At 40.3% G+C, this 20,765-nt stretch overlaps 1 protein-coding gene across 1 annotated transcript in view; it reads left to right on the top strand.

The window, feature by feature from the left end:
• The window catches only part of ptpra (protein tyrosine phosphatase receptor type A), a 34,306-nt gene that overhangs the window by 2,703 nt on the left and 10,838 nt on the right, over positions 1-20,765 (top strand). Inside the window, exons 2-7 of the mRNA XM_022219766.2 lie at positions 11,601-11,647; positions 11,890-11,971; positions 12,070-12,519; positions 19,216-19,315; positions 19,506-19,579; positions 20,047-20,183. Of these exons, the coding sequence (XP_022075458.1) occupies positions 11,627-11,647; positions 11,890-11,971; positions 12,070-12,519; positions 19,216-19,315; positions 19,506-19,579; positions 20,047-20,183 (864 nt within the window). The 5' untranslated portion in view covers positions 11,601-11,626. The remainder of the gene's footprint in view (positions 1-11,600; positions 11,648-11,889; positions 11,972-12,069; positions 12,520-19,215; positions 19,316-19,505; positions 19,580-20,046; positions 20,184-20,765) is intronic.

Here is a 20,765-nt window from a genome sequence, read left to right as displayed (position 1 = left end):
AGACTCGTGTGACTCTCCTCCCAGGCCTACTTTGACCCCTGCTTGTCAGGCCTGAACACGTCCACCACTTCCCACCGAAAGAAAACCTGTCGAATCGTCTGTGGATGTCAAGCAGCACCATCTCATCAAAGTCGGGCTGCGGAAGAGGAGGACAGACTTTAAAAAGAAGTTGGCTTTGGCAATATGACAGAGAAAGGCAGAGCTGTTATCATCCATATCTCCTTCAACCTATTTTAAGAAAAGAGAAGTTATTTCTGTCATTGGGAAGCTGAAAGTGTTTCAGCGGAGGAGCTTGAGTGATCCTCACACCACACTTTTCATGATTGGCCCAGTTTCTAAAAATACGAATAAGTATAGCTTGAAATCGCCTCACGGGAGCTGTGCGTGAAGTTTCGATGGGTGGATGTTTCAGAAAATTACCTCAGTGTTGTGAAATTTCACAATTTCAGGGCTCTGTCACAATATTTTGAGTTGGCTCTTAGGGTGGGGCAGGAGGTATATTTTTGTTTCCACCTGTAGGCCTACACATTTTGCTGTGGAAGAGCACTGTAATTCAGCTCTGACAGGATAAGCACTGTTGCATTTAGGGGATTATGAAGCATTATGGAGCTTGATTGCAGCTACATGTGGTATGTCATTCGGCCATAATGACATTTATTCCGCACAACAGGAAATGAACCTGTGCGATTACCCATGATTCATAAATCTTGCCTGAGTAGAAGGACTTTACTGAGAATCATTCAGCTCTGCTCTATCCTGTGGACGTGGAGTAGTAATTATGCAATACCTTCAAATTACTGAGTAAACCTTTGCTTTACATCCTCTTGTTGTTGGATGATTGATGTTTCTGGTTCACTGCAACCATGAGGAATATGGATACAACTTTTATTTCTTTTCAGTTGACTTTAAGGCACAATTTTGTATTTAGGAAGTATTTTATATGTGCAAGAAGTTGCTTTTAATCTTGTGAGCTCACCAGGTCAGTCGAAATCTGGCTGCCACCCTCCTATTGCATCTTCAGGTGGGATAATGGCATTAAATGAAGCTGTGGATGGAGGGAATGTGGGTTTTAAGTGCAACATAACTCTTTGATGCACCGCTGTACTGTAACTAGATGTATATATTATGTGACTGTTATACAGTATGTCCATAAATGTGGAGATCATTCACTGTTTAGTAGGCATAGAACCCGTTTTCTCTGTTTATTGTTAAGGAAAAAGATGAAACTAGAGCGAAATTACAGATTCAGTCACGTTGTGTTGTTGTCTTTTAAATCGGGTTTTCGTCTCTCATTAAAAACTTTGTTGTGCTGTTTTAAACAATGCCTTCACAGTCGAGGCCAAGCTGACGTTGAATTGAAAGCCAGTTCAGAGTTGTTGTTATAAATATTGATATTTGGCCTTGGCATTGGCCGGCAGGCAGGAACTTTTTTTACCCTGCTGTGAAAAAAAATATCCAAAGAGCACGTAAGTAAACTTGAGAAGTCTTTCAGTGCACCGCCTGAAAATGAAAAGGGGATGGTGGCGAAGGACTGTCATGACTTTACTCTGAAGTCGAGCCTCTGATGATTGTCTTGTCCTCATAGTTGTGTTTCTTATCTGTCAGAGGAAAGGAGGGGACTGGTGTTGTAGGATGGTCACTTCAGATATCAGGACTGTCACTTTGGGCACCCATTGTTGCATAGCATAAATGACGGAAGCAGAGCTAGAAAACATGTAAAATCCTAAAATTACATCTTGTTTTGATTTTGTTACTGGTTTGCTATTTTCTCTCTCTTTTTCTTTTTGAATATTTGGGAAAGTGCATTATTTGTGGGTTGTTCTATGACAAAATCAACTTCAAATCAATGAAAAAACATCTAACTTATAAAATAACACATCATTATGGATTGATCAACCTGACAGTGTATAAAACATGCAATGAGATACAACTTGCAACTTTACTTCAACAAAAATTATTCATTAAAAACTATTTGGTAACTTCATATACAGTAGTATAGCACTCTTGGGGACCATTTTCTGTACCGAGCACTTTTACTTTGTGTAGATGAAAGGTTGTGTCTGTATTTCTGCAGATACATGTGATCACCTCTGGCAGCAGATGAGAGTGGACAGGCTTTTACATTACACAGTGATCACGCATTTAAATATCACTGACAATGTACTGATCATAAATGATTATTTTATCTGCAACAACAATCAAATTTTGCACCACTGACATTGTCTGACAAAGAAGCGTGAAATGAAAACGAGGTTTATCCTGAATTCGACTATATTAAAACACAGCATATGTGATGAGAGAAGCAGCTGGAGGTCCAAACAAGACCATTGTCTTCCACCTCTCTCACATACAGGTGTGTGATGTGAGTGACTGATCACTAATAATCACAAGCCTACTTGAAGTATTTCGCTCATAATACCTTTGTACTTGTTTTTGGGGCTTTGAGATAAATGTTAAATTTCAGTCAATGTCAATAATTAATCATCATTTTTCATTAACTATTTTTTTTTTTACTAAAGTCTGTAGGTTTATTTTGACTTTACCCCTTGATTTTGAATGTTACCACTTTATGAAGGTACACACAGGTAATAATTTTTAACATGAACACAGCAAGGAAAAACACAGAAATAGTTTAATTTAATGTTAGACTGTTTAGCAGCCCAAAGTTGTATGTTTGGGATTAGTTAATGCAAACAAACGGTGTGTTATGTTTATGTGCTTCAATGGCAGTTTGTGTTGAATTTATTTAAATGAACCTACTGAACTTAATAACTTATTACTTACGACTGATGAAATCTCTCTCACTGGTACACATTGGTATCATTTAACACCAAACCCTACATGAGCTTAAGTAACATTTTCAAAACGGGACTTCTACCCATCACTGTAATAATGTATTTTTACATTTCAGTATTGCTAGTCTTAAGTGCCAAATCTGAATATGTCCTTCTTTAATGGATATTAAAGGTGGTGCAATATGTGAGTGTTGGTACAAATACCAGAATTAGCTTTATTTGGATAACCTTTGTTTAAGAAAAGAAGTCAAACGTCTTATGTTTTAGATTCAAAATGTAGATGTTTTCCAAACACCAGTAGCTGTACAGGAATTCAAATTTACCGTAAATCTAATATTGTCAAAATTGGAGATTAAATAGAGGACTTTATGTTGTTAAAGAATAAGTAGACAAACGTAAGGGTATTAAGGTAGCATTTGGCATCAATTTTCTTAGGCGTAGGGCTGGACGATATGGCCAAAAAATAAAATCTTGATTTTTTTTTTTTAAATTTATTTATTTATTTTTTAATAATTTTTGTAGTCATCTAGGACGATTACGATTTTAATCGATTTTTGTTGTTTCTTTGCGGTCTGTTTGCTATGGCTAGTGCTAGCCATGCCGCACTCCCGTAGCAGCGAGCACTCTTCCCATTCTTTAGGGTGCCTCTGCCGGAGGTGCTGAAAGAGGTTAGTCGTGCTGCTACTCTTCGTTTTCACAGTACTTTTGCAAACCTTGCACATGACTGTAGTTTGCTCTGTGTCAGTCTTGTCAAAGCCGAACCAATTCCATATCATCGATGTAACATGAGGCCCTTTTCTCGCGACCAACTCTTCGTCTGCTGTTGTGTCCACCATGACGGGGATGTGAGTGTTTTGGCGGAAGGAGATGAGAGGCGGAAGCAAACGCCAGTGCACAAGTCGTGAAAGGCAGAAGAAGAATCTGTATTGTTATATATTTAAGCTCGCCTCGATTTTACGATTTGGCAAATTTTCAAATCGTCAGGTTTTAAAAAGGCGAATTAATCAAATTAATTTGATTTATCGCCCAGCCGTATTCAGGCGTTAATGGTTTTTGATTGTATGGACAGATTCTGGTCAGTGCCAGCAATATATTCTTGTCTGATTTCCGTCCATGGCTGCCCGCTGGATGTAGAAATCAGTTTTGGTGTTTTAGGTTTCAAAGAGCACAAGCGATAGTTGAATCAAGTTTCATTGTGGCCCTTGAGCTGTCCGCTTGGCCCCACACCATGCTTCAAGGTCACAGTGGCTTTTGTGGGGAGGCCATGCTTTGCGCCTCCACATCCTCTCTGTGTCCAATGTGGGAAAGCTTGAGAGGCCCCTGGCATGCTCTGTGAGAAACCCCACAACGGAGCCGACAAAGAGCAGAGCTTCACTGACTCACCACTCTCACTCACTGCAACGAGTGCGCTTTCTTGATCCTCTCAGCCTGATGGAACCAAATCATCATTATAGGCTTAATAACACACGCAGCGGTCACTCTTGCCCTTATGATTAGCTAGAGTAGTAATCTTATGCTTCTCTTCGTCTTTTCATCAACTCACCAGCTCATGAATGAAGCCAACAGGAGCACAAACCACACCAGCAGGGAGTAGTATCCCTCAGAAAGGGAAGTCCAGAGGATTGTGGCTGTTGTATGTGGCACAGGGGACATATAATCTGTGGTTTGTTTCAGAGCAAGAGTCCTAGCGGCCCTGAGTCAGGCTTACTTCAGTCTCCCATGAAGAGAAGCATTCACAGTATTCCTGCTGCCCCAGACCCCCTCCCTCTGAAGACATAGAAACAGTATTAATATGCCATGAATGAAGACAGACAGACAAGCATTATCCAGCACTGCAGCAACTAGTGGAGCAGGATGCCTTGTAAGAAAGCCAGAAGAAAATATTTCTCTGCATGAATGGTGAAGTCCCGTAGACCACCACTGCTGGTGTCATATCAGCGAGGCCTGTAGGCTCTGTGTCTGTCGGGTTTCCGGACCACTCGCTCGCCTCGGGTTATCCTTGAGGAATTTTAAATACAATTTGCTGATTTTAGATTTCTTTCAGAATAATAATAAACATTGAGGATTCCTGCGGTTTTAGCAGTGGCTGTATTCTTTGGCCACATTTGTCACTGGATTTCAGTCAGATCTAGTTCAAATGGCACATTATGCACTGATGAATGAGCAGCAACAACCAAAGATTCTTATCTTATTCTAAAGTACGTTTGTCCTTTTTGAGAATCACTTTTAAACCTCCTTAAGGTATTCATAAATTCATGTTCATGCTGTTGGAAGGTTCTATTTTTACTGCTCCTAAGGTCACAGGTAAGTACTAAAGCATCTCTGAAATCCACAGACTTGAACATGAACTCACCATATTAAATGACTACCTTGCATTGATCCTGCATCTTGGCCTTTAGTTGTCATGGAGATGTAATTGGACTTCCTTTATATTCTACCTATAAGTGTTCCTTTCACTGTGTGAATGAAATGGCATGGGAACAGCCCAGTCCTTTCAGAACTGTGTGATTGCACTCCTATGAGGTCTGCATGTGGCCACAGGCAGAGGGGCAATTGTCTTCATCAGTTAGCCGAGCTCACAGCTTGATGCTCATTCAGCTTTGAGCTTTGCACAGTGTTGTTGACTTTGACATGCAACATAGGAAAGGTTCTGAAATTGTACATGCTGTCTTATATGACTAGATCACAATGGATACATGTTCCTGCTTTCTGTGTCTAAATCCATCCTTCCCTTTTATTTTGTAGTATTTTTGTTTGTTCCTGAAAAACATTTTCAAACTGTTTAGGTTTCTTTAATCCGTGCCAACTTTGGCAAAGTGGCATGTTTTGAAATGTGTTTTAAAAAAGGAGGCAAGAATAACACAATGACTGTGTTAACATCTGTAATCTTTGTTAAAGCAGGTATCCACAACTTTTCTATCTCAGTAACAGCAAAAATATGTTCTTGCTCTGTTCTGTAACCTTCTGAACCCACTGTGGGGTTTAAAAGACATGTTGTCTTTAAAGTTGCACCAAAATGACACCATTTATCAGAGTAGAAAAGTGTATAAACAGAAATTGTTAGATTTTAAACTTTACAGTAGTTCTTTAATCATTTGTGATGTGTGGTTTTGTCAGGAAAATGATTCAAATCTATGCTGAAAATTGTGAACAGAATCACTTTATTTTGCATGTCCAATTTAAAATTTATCCAAAAATTAATGGTTTGCTCGAAACAGATTCTGTAAAAAAAACATAAAATTCTGCACTACTAGGTACAGTCATGAAGCCAGTGGTAATTTAGATGTAACCAACAGGCTTATGATAAAATTTCTTACACTGTTTGGTTTAACTGGGCTGAACCGCAGCCTGTTCTTACACAGAGCTAATAGGAGACATGCATGGAAGCAAATAAAATACTTATTAGTTATATCCCATAGCTACATCATGTGGAGACCCCATTTTTTTTACAGTAATGGTAAGACCCATGGGCACTTTGAAAAATGTTATATGTATTGATGCCATGTTTTTAATATGTTTTGTACAATAGTTGTAGAAATTCAGCTTTAGTGTTTTTTTTTTTGTGATTTTGTTTGGCATTATATCTGTGTCATATTGTACAGAAGACATTGTTTAGTTCCCTCTAGTTTTATTACAAGTACATTATAGTGCACAACAAACATATTTGAGTCTTCTCTGCTTCTGGTCATGGTTTTGCTGTTTCCACAGAGGTGTGGAACTTTGTATTGCAGTGAAAAATTAGCTCACAGTAGTCTTGGGCGGTATCCAAATTTTGATACCGTCAAACTTCCTTCACATTTTACCAGGGTATACGGTATTACCGTGACTATTACTGTTACTGGCTTGTGCCTTCACGTTCGGAAATTGAGTACTCGCAGCACTCTCCACCCCCCTCTCCTCCGTGCTGTCACGTGACGACCTCACGTTCATAAACTTTATAGAAAGTCTCCAGAAGTAGGCTAAAACATAAATGTTTAAGTAAAACTGAAAATTCAACCAAACAGGTGCTACTGGACATTCAATAAATTTTAGGCATTAAATGACTTTTATTTAATATTTAATCCTTATGTTAACCTTTCCTGCTCAGTTCCCGACCGTGGTCAGGGAGCTCAGGTGAGGACAGTTCTCCAGGGCCGAAGTTACTGTTGTTATTTCGGGGTTAACCCCCTTCACTTCCTCAGCAGTCGTAGAAGGCAAAGACACAGGAGCCTGGCCTTATTGAAGAATACTGCAGCCTTTATTGTAAATTAACAGCGGCTGAACCATACAGTCGCGCTAACCCAGCAGCTACACATCTCTTCTCTCTTCCTCCCCGAACCACTGTTGCCAACTCCTCAGTAAGGAAAGTCGCTGTTGGCTGTCCTAAAAGTCGCTAGAAGTCACTAAATGACATCATCGCCTACTTTGCATATTTCCCAGTTTGCATGTAATTGTAATCAACGTTGTAGGAGAGAGGAATAAGGTTGTGGAAGAGACCAAAAAGTGAGTATAAAACAATCAAAATATGTTTTTGTACTAAACGCTGTGGTTTATTTTAGTATGACAGCGAAGAAACATTTTCGTTTATATGGCTCCGTAAGTCTGGATGGGATCTGTAGTGACTTTGCGCATGCGCGATTCATCTATCGTCTGGCCGCGGAGTGATGTGAGTCTCCCCCTCCCCTCACTGAGACTGCTGCGGGGTTACTGGACTGACAGCCTGTGTTCTGGGAGGGGGAGAAGCTCACCGCAGCACCTGCTGCTTGTTGAGGACAGTAACTGCAGATTGAGCCGAGTTTTCCTATCAGAGTCTCCAAAACGGCAGAAAAAGTCGCTAGATTTGTCGCTAGTCGCTTTTGACAAAAAAAAAGTCGCTAGGAGCTTTGAAAAGTCGCTAGATTTAGCGAGAAAGTCGCTAAGTTGGCAACACTGCCCCAAACCGACTACTGCCGTCTTCCTCACTTGCGCTGCATTCAGGGTCGCTCGGACATCTCGTTCTCCCCCTCTCACTCACACACACACACACACACACACACACACACACACACACACACACACACACACACACACACACACACACACACACACACACACACACACACACACACACACACACACACACACGCTGCTCTCTCTCCCTCTCTCATAACGGAGCCACACACCATTGCATTTTTTTCATGACGGTATTGGAACTGATACCGCTGTTATTTTTAAACACCGGCAGTATACGGTATTACCGTAACACCGCCCAAGCCTAGCTCACAGTGGAAAAAAATGTGAGAGAGCAAAAAAAAAAACTGCTTGGGGATCAAGGGGTTAATATGAAGAGTTTTTTTGCTACTACTACTAGATAATGGTGGCTAACATTAACTACCAAATGTAAAACTAATAAATGCTTGATCAAAAATAATTCAGTCTGTCCAAGTCATTACAGCCATGTCTTCATTCTTAAGTTTAAAGTCTCGTTCTTTTTGTTCGTGTGTCATTCCAGCCAGTGCAGTGGGTTCTGACAGATAAGCTCATAATACTACTAAGGGCAAATAAAAGACGATCCAGGGAATAAAGGAAAACAGGTTTTTGTGTCTTTATTTTCATCAAATAAGCCTGTCTTGTCACATCTCTGTGTTTTTTTTTTTAATCCCACTGGTCAAAGTATTGATTTCTGACTTGCATGCCGTAGTCTTAAGAAAGCCGTGGCAGCTTTGCCCATCCCTATTGGACAGCTCATCCCCACAGTGACTGCTGTAAGGGGCTTGCTCTAAGTGCTCTGCCTTGTCTGAAAAATATTCACATGGCTGCACAACACAAGCCCAAAGTCAGGAGAGCGTGCGCTGCATGACTACCTTTTGAGTACATTCATTCGCTAATAGATGGGCATGTACATGTTTCCTCTGCAGGGAATAGAATGATGAAACTGTTGGAAAGATGTTTACTCTCCTTTTTAATACTTGGCTGTATCACAATGCTGAGCAGAAAGCTAGATTGAAAGAAGCCAGGCAAAGGATGAAAAGTGCTTTTTCAATTAAATCAGTTTGTAAAACCTGGGATCAAATCAAGAAAAGAAGATAGAGCGCTTTTTCTTTGTTCTTTTAAGTAGCAGCATGTCTCGTGGTGTTGCAATATGAAAGTGTTCAGCAGAAACATGCTTATCAGCCATCATCTTAACATTGTTAGAGCCTGGTCAGAAGACCCACTGAGTGATTCACTTTAACCATAATGTCCTGTATATTAATCTAAGTACACACACAACTGCTTAATTGAATACTAGTATTTTGTTTGTCTCCCACATCTTCCCTGAGGGTGAATTTACACAAACTCATCACCTAGAATAATAGAAATAATAGAAAGCAGTGGCTGCACAAAAACTGAAAGTTGCACAAATAGAAGCACTTGCCCAGTACCTATTAAATTAGTGATGTCCTCTACCAACACATATGTCTGTTGAAGAAAGAATCGCATGCATTTATATACACACACGCACACTCACACACTGTGGAAGACGACTGCTTCTCAAGAGGCCAAGATGCATTAAGATGCATCCCTGGGGAGATGTACTCTTGGTGCTACACAGTTTCTAGATAAAACCCTCTTGGGCTCTTGCAGCATCTGTGAAGTGAAGGTTAGCAACAGGACTAGCTTGTATCACTTACACCACACAGTGACACATCATCTTGCCTCACCGGATTGCACATAGAAAACAATGAGTCATGCTTCATTGTGGAAAGGTCGCTTTAAAAAATGCGCATTGATGTAACATAACCATTACTAAGCTTAGTCCATCACATCAAATTGTCTTAATGCGCAACGCTCCATAACACAATTTCAGATAAAATAGTGCCAATCACTAAGCTTGTCCCTTGAAGCTGAGTCATTCTTTTTATTGAGAACTGAAGGGGAGGATAGTAGAGGTAGGAGTTTAGGGTTTCCTGATGTTGTTTTTGGATTAGCCGGGGATTTTTTTTATGTCTACATGACCAGACAAGAGATAAAGGAAGCTACATGCACTTTGATTTATAGTAATTCGGCCAAGGTATTGATACACGAGACATGGTGCAGTGTATTGACAGCACCTGTCAGTCGCTGACAGAAAGTAATATCTGATATTATAGGAATATAAACATCATTTAGCTGATGTGTCTGCATCTTAGTAGTAAACTATGGACTGTGTAAAAGCAGCCTTTGGCTTTGTGGCTGGTAAAGGCATATTTAGATATTCAGTATATAGTAACAGTTAGACAACTATGCGAGTAATTGGGTTCTTAAATGTGAATATTTGCTGTTTTTATTACTTGTGTGATTGTAAACTGAGATTATTTGGATTTGGACCAGCAGTCTGGCAAAATAATGGAAACTGGCAATTTTCTGTCATATGCTAAAAGATTAATTGAGAAAATAATCAGCGGTTTAACAGTTAAAATAACATACATCTCTATCGAATTCACTTGATAAGTATGATGCTAAGAATATTCTATATAAATCCTCCCGCTATTTCCCCTAAATAGTGTTAAAGGAAAACTTCCCAAAATGCCATTATTTTGAAGAAAAAAGGCCCTCGCTGCAAAAACATGTCGTGCAAAGTTATTGTCCAAAATGCGACTTTTATGCAAATATTTTTTACATTTTTGACTGCCGTTTTCTAGTTTTTGAAGGGTTGAATAGTCTTCTAGAAGCAGATAATTGCTGTCTAAATGGATGCATGGATGGGTAACGGAGAGAAAGGGAGAGCAACAATTGGATTTGTAGGTTAATAGCATCCTCATTGACCACATAACTTGCTCATCATGCCCCATTTCTGGCTGCAGTCAGAGCCAAACAGTCCAGTGCTAAAACCAAAATGTAAGTACTGCTATGAATGAGCCCTGTTGGAAATGGCAGAAGATTGGCAAGTGGCACTATTAGAGCTTTTAGCGCCCAATTTATCCTCTGCCCACTGATGCAATAATCCGTGATGTAAAACATCAGTTTGTGTGTGGTAGTGCTGCAGTTATTGGCTCAGTCCAGTGTTGAAGTATCGCTGTTAGTAGAGGCAGACGGGCTGGATTATTCCAGGGTCAGGACCATGGGATTAGGTCCAGGGATTATCACAGCTCAGTCATGCTTTCTCCAAGTCTGTGTAGCCTCCGCCCTCCGCTCGTTATCAGTGGATGAATAGTGTCCTAAGTGCTGATTCACTGTCACAGCAGGAATTTAAGTGTGACACTAATTCTGTTTTGGTCTCATGCTTGGGGTAATGAATGCTCAGTGTCAGGGAAATGATGTCTGAGTAGAACACAGTTTTATGATGAAACCCCGTTGCAAGGAATCACAAAATGATAATGCGAACCACAATGTGATACAGTTGAAATGAACATGGCCATAGCAGGATTTTTCAGATGCTGCAGTATTGCAGAAGCAGGCGCAATTGTGTTTTAAGTAAAGATAGTGTTTTATTTCAATGTGATAAACTACTCAAATTGTAAAGTACTCACTGGCTATTTATTTTTTATTAATTAGCTGTCTTAGAGTCAGTGATTTATGCAGCTGAATTTTACATTATGATGATATTATATAGGCATATTTACATGATGCAGTTCCAGTGAAAGTCTGCAGACCATAATATTGAAGTATTACAATTTTAAAGAGAGTGTTTCAAGATCTGTGTGCAACAGCTGTGCCACATTTCTATTAATGCCTCTTCTTTTACCTCACTCTGACGTTCAACTAACAGATGTCACAAAATCATGGTGCAAGGATCAAGTTTTGGTTAAAAATAATAGAATAGAGCTCAGGAAAGTAATGAAATTCTCTGAGTCATGCTAAATATCATCTGCTTGTTTCTGTTTCCAGGACCACGCTGTGCGAATGAGTGATTGATGCCAACTTCGCTTCTTCAGGTGAAGAATATTTCACACGCACACAAGCTAAAATCATGAACGCATACTTCCTCTCAAAGATGAGCATGTTGGATTAGGATTAGGGATTTTAAAAAGTACACAGTGGATTATACAACAAATAAATCTCCGGTTCTTTAAAAACAACTGGGTTTACTGTCTTTTGTTGTTGTTTGTTTTAGTGGTTGCTTTTGACTAATACCCGACTGTCCTTTTTGTTGTTTTCTGTTCTGTTCTCCATGTAGGGCAGAATGGGTGTGTGTCCCCTGCTCCTGCTGCTTGGTGTAGCCCTCAGGGCCTCAGCCCAGGATCATGTCCCCATCACAAGTACGAACCACTTCAAACATTTTCACCCTCTTAGGTTGAATGGTGCACAGCGGAAACATTGCAAAACTTTCTCTCTGTCTTGTCTTTTTCTTTACAAGGTCCTCCAAATATCACTGCCAAACCCACAGACCCTCCTGTCGCGCCCTCCCTCAACTTCACAGTTGCACCAGCCCCTGAGGGCCCACCCACCATGCTTGCCCCCACAGTCATACCGCCAACGACAACAACAACAACCACGACAGCAACAGCTGCCACCACAACCACGAGTGCAGCTGGAGATGAGGACGTACAACCCGCTGGTCCCAATTCCACCGTGCGAGTCCTGCCAGTCCCTCCTCCCCCACCTCCAGCTCCCACCGACGCCCCTCAGCCACCACCGACCACCGAGCCTCCACCTCCTCCCACCCCAGCGGAGGGAGATAATGGGACTACAGCCTCAGCTCCAGAAACCCCAACTCCGGACACTTATATTGACGAGACATTTGGTGTGGATACAGAGACCACCATGGAACCGATGCCGGATTTCACATCAGACAGCACTCCAAATGGTGAGTGTTGGTGCATGTGCAGACCACTTTGTCCTATTTTCTCTAATATGAAAAGCTTCTTTCAAGGATGATTTTAGTGTGAGGACGCTTTAAGATCGTTCTAGATTCTAGACTCTTATCCACAGTAGTTTCTCCCCTCATCCCTAGCTGTAGTAATAACAATGTTCTCAAGAGGTGAATGCTAACATCTGGGAGCAAAGAGAACTCACTAAGGGTGCCATAACACTTGGTGGTCTTCCTTAGTCAAGTACATTTGAACCTAAACTCCAATAAGTTTGATAAGTATAAACATTTCATATCATATCTGGATATGGTAAAATGATTTGAGCCCCAAAGAGCTGGATTTTGAGTGCAAATCAGTGTGAAAGGTAGCTGTACCAAAATCAGGAAGCTCACTGCTGTTATTGGACATAACATTAACATTGCTCATCTTGCTATTATTTTGTTAACCTAAAATTCTATTTTCTGCACCAGCCATCTCCTCTGAAATCTTTTTACAAGCAGATCTCGACACTCATCTGCTACCTTAAATGACAGATGAGGTTTAAAGAAAGGCAAAAGTGTCGAGTGAACACCCCATCTGTGCACCCAAAATATAAGCAGCAGAGCTAAAAGTGAACCTCCTTTGTGAAGTTAGCTATGTCAGTTAGATTTGGCGCGCACTTCTACCTGACGTCAGGGATGGAGCTGAATAATAAGTGATTGAAAATTACATTTTGAAACAATACAGTTAGCAAATTGTAAATGCTGAAAATTAGAAAATTTGTTATACAGCACATCAGAGCTATGGCTTAAAATGTTCTGTCAACAGTTTCTTTTGTTTGTTTGTTTGTTTTTTACAAATTTCTGCCATCCTCCCTGATAGTAGCACTTTTTATACAGTCTCTTTGTAACACTTCATCACATTTTAAACCCGTTACACAGTAAATTTTGAACTGAAGCTCGACTAAAAAATTATGTCCCATATCAAACTCTAAACACAATGTCTGCCAAGCCCTAATTAGGTCATGAGAACTGATGCTTTGGTGCCAAGCTGATGCCAGAATTATTTAAATTTGATGGTATTTGTTTTTCTGTAGTACCAGAAGTACAATTGATGCCCTAGGTACTGGAGATATTGGTCAGTAGCGATGACATGTGAATGATAGCTGCAAGTGCAACTGCAGCAACAAGTCTGCTGCAATTTGTGATTAAGAAAAAAAAAAAGAAGCATCACGAGTCATGTATGAAGACATTTAATGTTTTAATGTAAAGTCTGATGATCAGAGACAAATAGTGGATACCCAAAAGCCAGAAGGAAATGTTGTTTTTGAGCAGCTCAAAGAAACAAACACCTGCATTTGTACAAAGAATTCAAACTGTGCTAATATCAGATGCTCTAACTTTATATTGGCATTATGTCATGAAATTGTTCAGATCCTGAAAAGTTACCATTAGTGTTTGTGAACTGCAATAGCTTTTGTAGCAGTGCTCTACAAACACCATTTACCAAGACTAAAGCTACCTTCTTCATACAAATGTAGCTGAAGATCGTAGCTTGAGTTGGGTTCTGCTGATAATGTCAGTAGGCTACTGTTATTACTGTTCAGTTTTTAAGATGTAACAGTAAATTCGTTAGCTTCACTTCTTGCAGGTGGATTTTTGGTGTTGAATATTTATTAGAGAATATTGGAAACATGGCTGTATACATGTTACCTTCTGCTGTACAGTTGGGCATTTTAACATAGCGATCTGTGGGGATTGACTTGCCTTTGGAGCCAGCCTCAAGTGACCATTCAAAGAACTGCATTTTTTGCACTTCTGCATGGCTTTATTTTTCAGCACTGGAGGGTGCCAGTTGGTCCAAACTCATTGTCATTATCCAGCACTCTTTAACAGTCACGCAGGAACAAATCTGTCTCAGAGGACAGAGCCTCAATACGCCATAATGATGTGACGTAACAATACGAGCTGAGTTGTGATTACGGAGCATGTAACTCATTTTTATCTTGAATGCAAAATCAGCCACTAGCAAAGCTGCAGTTATAACTATCTTTTTCTCTGCACGTAAGCCCTACAGTGGAATATAAGAAGTTAACATTCTCACAGCTACTGCAGGTGTTCACCCGTTTAGAGAAGTGTGGGAAATCCTTAGGCGCTGTTCAGACCCTGTATTTTCAGATAGCGGCTTCTGTAAACATAGTGAATATCTCATGTGATACTTCGGATTGAATTTGCTTTCTCTCTCTCTCTCTCGATTTGAATTTATCTGTGGCAAAACTGCAGATCGCTGAGAAACAGAAAATTGGCCATCTGTTTTTTTTTTCATGGCGCTGTGTACTTTCTTTCAGGTGCATGCTTTTTGACCATTTAACTAATTCAAGTTCTTTATCACTGGTGGACCAGCTGCCTACAGTAGTGTCAGAGAGGGTTATCCTGCTGGGCACACACTAGGATGATGACAGTAAGGTCCTTAAGTGTCTTAAATTAGTTTTGGGTGCAGTTAGGTCTGTATTGTCATCGCGTTGCCTCAGATGCATTTTAGTGTATGAACGTGGCCTGCTTAACCACAAGAAGTTTCTGAATATTTTTTTGCTCCTGTCACATTTTTAATCACTGTTGGTTAAATTTTTCATTGCAACGTCAAATCTTGAACCTCTATGGAAACATGGAAAAGCTAGCCTAGCCGCGCTAGACCCAGGTCTGAAGACACAAGGGTCTAGGAACTCTCGACAGGGAGGGAGGTGGGCTAAAAGGTTGTCTTTCAAATCACTCTGCAGCAATTGGGTAGGTATACAACCAATCAACGCAACGAATAGGCTGACGTAGTTCCTAGAGCGCCGGAAATCAGAGGATGCGGTAGTTCGGTGAAGCCTTATTTATACAGTCAATGGGTGAAGCTCAAGTATATTACAGACATGTTAACAGAAAGATTATTCAGAGTCGGTGCTAATGGAGCTCAACGACTGTTGTCGTTTTTTAACTAGACCCACCTTGGCAGAGAATTAAATTCGTTGCCGTGGGTTGTCTAGCGCGGCTAGGCTATGGAAAAGCACAAGTGTAGAGAACTCCAAAATGTCTTTTGTGTATGAATTATAAAAAAAGGGTATAAACAAAGGTTGAATCTCTTTATTTTTACAAAAAAAGGGGAAAAAAATGGAATTAGTTTGTACAAGACGTTTCCAAGCGCCCAAGGTGTCACCATTAAGTGAAAAATTTGAGACTCTATGAACTGTGGTTATTTTATGACTTTCATTTTTTACTTTCATCCTTGTCTCCTATCTCCTCTGTGTAAACACAGTCTGCAGGCTTCCCAGTTCAGATGAAAAGTCCCTGAATTTTTGTCACGTCTGCTGGTTGCAGCTGAGTCACTTGTGGCTTCTCAGTTACGCCGAGGAGTGTGAATCTTTTGTTTGATACAGAATTTGATCAGACCTGCGGCTTATTTTTTAAATTGGACAAACAGAATAAAGCGATTTTAATGACTTGTCATACATTTGAACTTAGATTTGGTTAGATTTCCCAAACAAACAGCATGTCACAGAGGAGTAGATTAAGGACTAAAGGAGAATTTAACATTAGTTGATGTTGTCTGTTTTCAGAATTTTCAATGCTGATCAGTGGTGTAAAATTGGCAATTTTGTAAAGGCAATATGCCTTTCAAACCCGCAGGTAGGTTTCAAGACTCAGGATGTTAAAAGGTATAAGTGGTAAACTCAGTTTAAAGAAATAATTATCAAATTGTAGTCAACCCAAGAAATCATTCGTACTCTTTAGCCAGTCACTACGAGAAAACTACTGTCCAAGAAAGTTGGAAATGATGAGAAAGTGACCCTTAATTTGAATAACTTTTCAGATTTTTACGGTTATTTTGAAGTGGTTCCTTTTAGCTGTGTTATTCATGTGGCAAAGCTGTAGCAACAGCTATAAAGAGCAAAGCAAGTGAGCTTTCTGGCCAAGAGTCAACCTTTAATATTTTAGATAGTTGAACACTTTTCTGCTTTCAGACTCCATTGTAGCGGTGCTGCAAATATCCTGACGTGACATACCTGCATTTGACCAGTCATCCACAAGAATCAGATTACCACCAAACTCGATGACCCAGACACTCCCAGAAGCTTTATTTTTGTGTATCAACATTCAGATTTCCATCTTTTGGATTTGAACCATTTGGAGTTGAGGTCTGTTATACATTAGAGATGGAAGAGTTTAGGAGAGACATGGACATTGTTTTAAGAGAGTGTCATCCAGTAATAGTCATTGACTCTATGCACATTATCTATGAATTTTATTAAGTAAAAACGTGTATGCTTAACATCAGATTGGCTCGAGCACTTCAAACTGGAGGAAAATGCTTGAATTTTTTACTGTTATTCATCTTCATTTTTTAGCTGCTTTGTATCTGCACTGACCATCCTAGTAACATCCTTCTAAGTGAAACATGACTCCCCCATCCTTTTCTTTTGCATTAATAATTCATTACATGATTATAGAGAAATACACAAATCAGTATCAAATGTCTCTGATTGATATGGAGAGATGCTTTTATTATCAAGTGTAATAACTGCAGGTATGTTTGGAGTCACACTGCAAGAACTTAAAATGTTTAGGTACAAAATTGCAAAGTTGTAGAACATTCATATAAGCTTTAATTTATTAGCATTAACTCCTGGTCAACATAAATGCAACAGATGTGACTGCAGCACACTATAGTCCGTGTCTATTATGTAACATCATCACTTTGGGTTCGTAGGTGTTATGTAATTGCTCCATTGTCTCCCTCCGGGTGTCCGTGTGGAGAGCTGTGAGCAGTTCTGAATGGCATTAGATCCGTCAAGGCTGTGTCGGTTCCACATGATGCCCACAGCCTGTTGTGCTCCTGCTCTGTTCAATGTACACATTGTCCACTGGAGAACACTGAAAAGTCCTGGGAATTGTGTGTGAAAATGCAATATAACTGGGCAGTGTTCCAAAAAGCTTCACCCAGAAAGTGCATATCGAGCACTAAGTCAAACGATGCATTCTTTGCTGCATATTTTGTCTACAGCTTTAAGAACTTTCTTGAATTTTGAGTCGATCCATGGAACTGCTGATTTAGTCTTTCCATTGTCATCACTACAGTGCAGTTTTCTAGAAAAGTCTCTTTTGTTGTGCCCTAACGTGTCTTACTGACCGGTCATCAGCACACAAATGGCAGCTGTTTTTTTTGTACACCGAACTCCGCTTGTTGTTCAGGCCAATCTCATGTCTTTTGTTCAGCTGCAGGAGTGAAAGGTCACCAGGAAGACCACCGTGTTCTCCTTCAACCGGTAACTTATGCACATGGTGGAAATGTATACAAATTGGTCAGCCATTGTAATCTACAGGAGGCATCGCACAGGATAGATAACCTGGCCTGTGTAATGTCTGACTTATAATGGTAAACCTGTGTGACCACAGTCCTTTTCCACATGGTGAAAGTGTTTCAAACTTTGTTCTTAATAATTCATACTGAATTCACAGCACGCTTCCTAAATGTTTGAGTGCTTTATGCTGTCACCCTGTGTCTGCTGTCATCTTGGGTAGAACTGGTTATAAAGCTAAGGGCTGACCCTCTCAGTTAAACTGTGATTTATCTGCTCACTCAAAGGGACAGCCTGTTGAACTCTCCATTTGTGTTTTCTTTTTATTCCTAAAGCCAATGAAATATTAACACGGGTGCCCGTAATGGAAAGGAAAGATACAAGCTGGTGTTGAAAGAGGCTGAGGTGACTGTACAATCCTACACTGTGTGGAACTTTGTCTTGTTTCAGTGTAAATGAAAAGTGCATTAGCATATTTAATACATTGTGAAATGTGTAGTTTAATTGATTAGTTGATATTAGGAATAACGATCAGTTTATTTAAAGAAAGACGTTGACATTTTCTATCTTTTTTTTAAATTATGTATGACTTTTGTACCCCCCTGGAAACAGGGGGGGGGGGGGGGGGGGGGGGGCAGCTAAGTGTCTCTGTCCAAAGGTAAATTCAACTACCTTTCAGCCCCTCTGAAACTCACTTATTAACACAGTATATCTAATCTGTTTAATCCTGTTTTTTGTGAGGATGCTTGACTTTGAAGGTACTCGTTGACTGAGTTTATCTTTGAACAATGCCAGGCTAGCGCTGTCTCCCTGTTTCCAGTCCTTGTGCAATGTGAAGCTAACCAGCTGCTTCATATTACTGTGCAGTCATGAGTGTAGTTCACGTCTAACTCTTGCGAAAAAACAAAATAAGTGTGTTTCCCAAATTGTCTAGCTATTTTGGTGAGTAATTGTGGATTTAGTGAGTGAATCAGTTTCGAGTTTGGAATGCTGGTCGTTGAATTTTTTTCACATCAGTAACAATAAACCACATTAGCCAATTAAATCTTATTTAAGTTTGTTGGCGTGTTGGCGAAACCCATCTTTCACATTTTGTATCGTAACAGCACATTATGTTTTATAATGTTAAATAATTTCTTGACAAAACGTCTCAAATGTAGATAGATAATCCACATGTCAGACAGCACCCAAAGCTTTTGTGGTATTGTGTAAGTGAGCATAATTTGGTAATGTCAGTGGAATTTAGCATCAGGTTTAACCATCAGACTAATTTATCTTGTGTATTGAGACACCTTTTGATTTTTTTTTTTTTTTTTTTCCTCAAATACACCATGTACATCATTTAATCAGTCTTTTCTGTCTGCCTCTGTTGTAGACGGCAACCAGTCTGATGACATGCCAATCATAGCTGTGATGGTTGCCCTGTCCTCCCTGCTGGTCATCATCTTCATCATCATCATCCTCTACATGCTCAGGTTGGTGAAATACAGCTGCTGTCGTTCAGACACCGAAACCTGTGGTGAGGGCCTGAGGTGCTGCTGTTACCATGGCGATGACTGATTGACATTCTGCTGCCAGACAAAAGCAGTGTGTGCGTGTTTGTGTGAGTCAGTTTGTGCATCTCTGTGCGTGTTAATATGCACTTTGATCTTTGTTGATTGACAGGTTTAAGAAGTACAAGCAGGCAGGAAGCCATTCAAACTCCTTCAGACTGACCAACGGCAGATCAGATGATACAGGTAAAACATGCATTATTGCGTTTGTGTGTGCACTCTTCTCAGGAGAGAGAAGATATGACAGCATTCTTCCTGGTTGCTCAGTTTATTTGTTTTGAGTCGTATGTACAGCCAGCTTGACCAAACTTGTTGCTCGCAAGTTTTTTCTGATAAGCCTTGATTGATCTTGCTTCCCCAACTGATAACATTTCATTGGTTGACTGTTGGCAGGAGGCTTTTGTTCACTGTGATTACCTAATCAACAGAGCTGCAGTTCGCGCCGATGCTACAGTGTTGCCTCACATTGCCCTCTGCTGGGCATTTTAAAAAAAGACCGTGAAGGTTGAAGTCAGTGTGACTTGATGTAAGAGAGTTCCAGTCTCATGTTCTTACCCTGTATCCCATGTTCTTTATCTGTACCTGTGTCACCCTTCCCATTCCTTCCCCCCTCTTTCTGCTCCTGCCACCTCCCTTCCTGCACGTTGGCACAGAACTCCAGAGCGTGCCGCTATTGGCTCGCTCGCCCAGCACAAACAGGAAGTATCCGCCTCTTCCCGTCGACAAACTCGAGGAAGAAATGAACCGTCGCATGGCTGATGACAACAAGCTCTTCAGAGAGGAGTTTAATGTATGGCACACTGACGCAAACACTCTCTGATCTGATAACATAATGAGAGCAAGATTTACCTTTGGCCTGCATCCGCAGCCTGAATTAGTGACTCAGAACAAGGGGTGGTTCTACATCAAGGGGTGGTGGTTGGGAGGGAGTATATGGAAAGATTTTGGCGAACATCCACAAATGTGAAATTGTAAAAGTTGTGATTTGATTAAAAAAATATATCTACATTTTTGTTTTTAGGAGGGAAGCAAACCGTCAAAAAGGCTCACAGGTTGGAGTGATTCTGATCTATAGTCAATCACCAGTAACTAAGCTCAAGACCAGGTGGTTAATTAATTAGCTTAAAATAACTGCTTTTGACACTCAAAATGATAGATGTAAGAACGTGATCAGAGTAAATTGTAGCCCCGCTCTCCAGCCATTGGTTAAACGGCTAAAAACTAATCTCTCTGTCAGAGTTACCTTCTGTTTTTCCCCCCTGAAAATAATCTCTTAAAATGGCTTAGATGTAACTCTACAACACTGCTTCCTCTGCAATTATAGATCTATGAAGTCCCCTTCTCTCTCCACTTAAGCAAATTATTCAATGCA

Source organism: Acanthochromis polyacanthus, chromosome 5 (assembly GCF_021347895.1).
Source record: "Acanthochromis polyacanthus isolate Apoly-LR-REF ecotype Palm Island chromosome 5, KAUST_Apoly_ChrSc, whole genome shotgun sequence".
Lineage (NCBI taxonomy): Eukaryota > Metazoa > Chordata > Actinopteri > Pomacentridae > Acanthochromis > Acanthochromis polyacanthus.
Note: the sequence above shows the minus strand (reverse complement) of the source record. Positions and strands in the feature narration are given on the sequence as shown.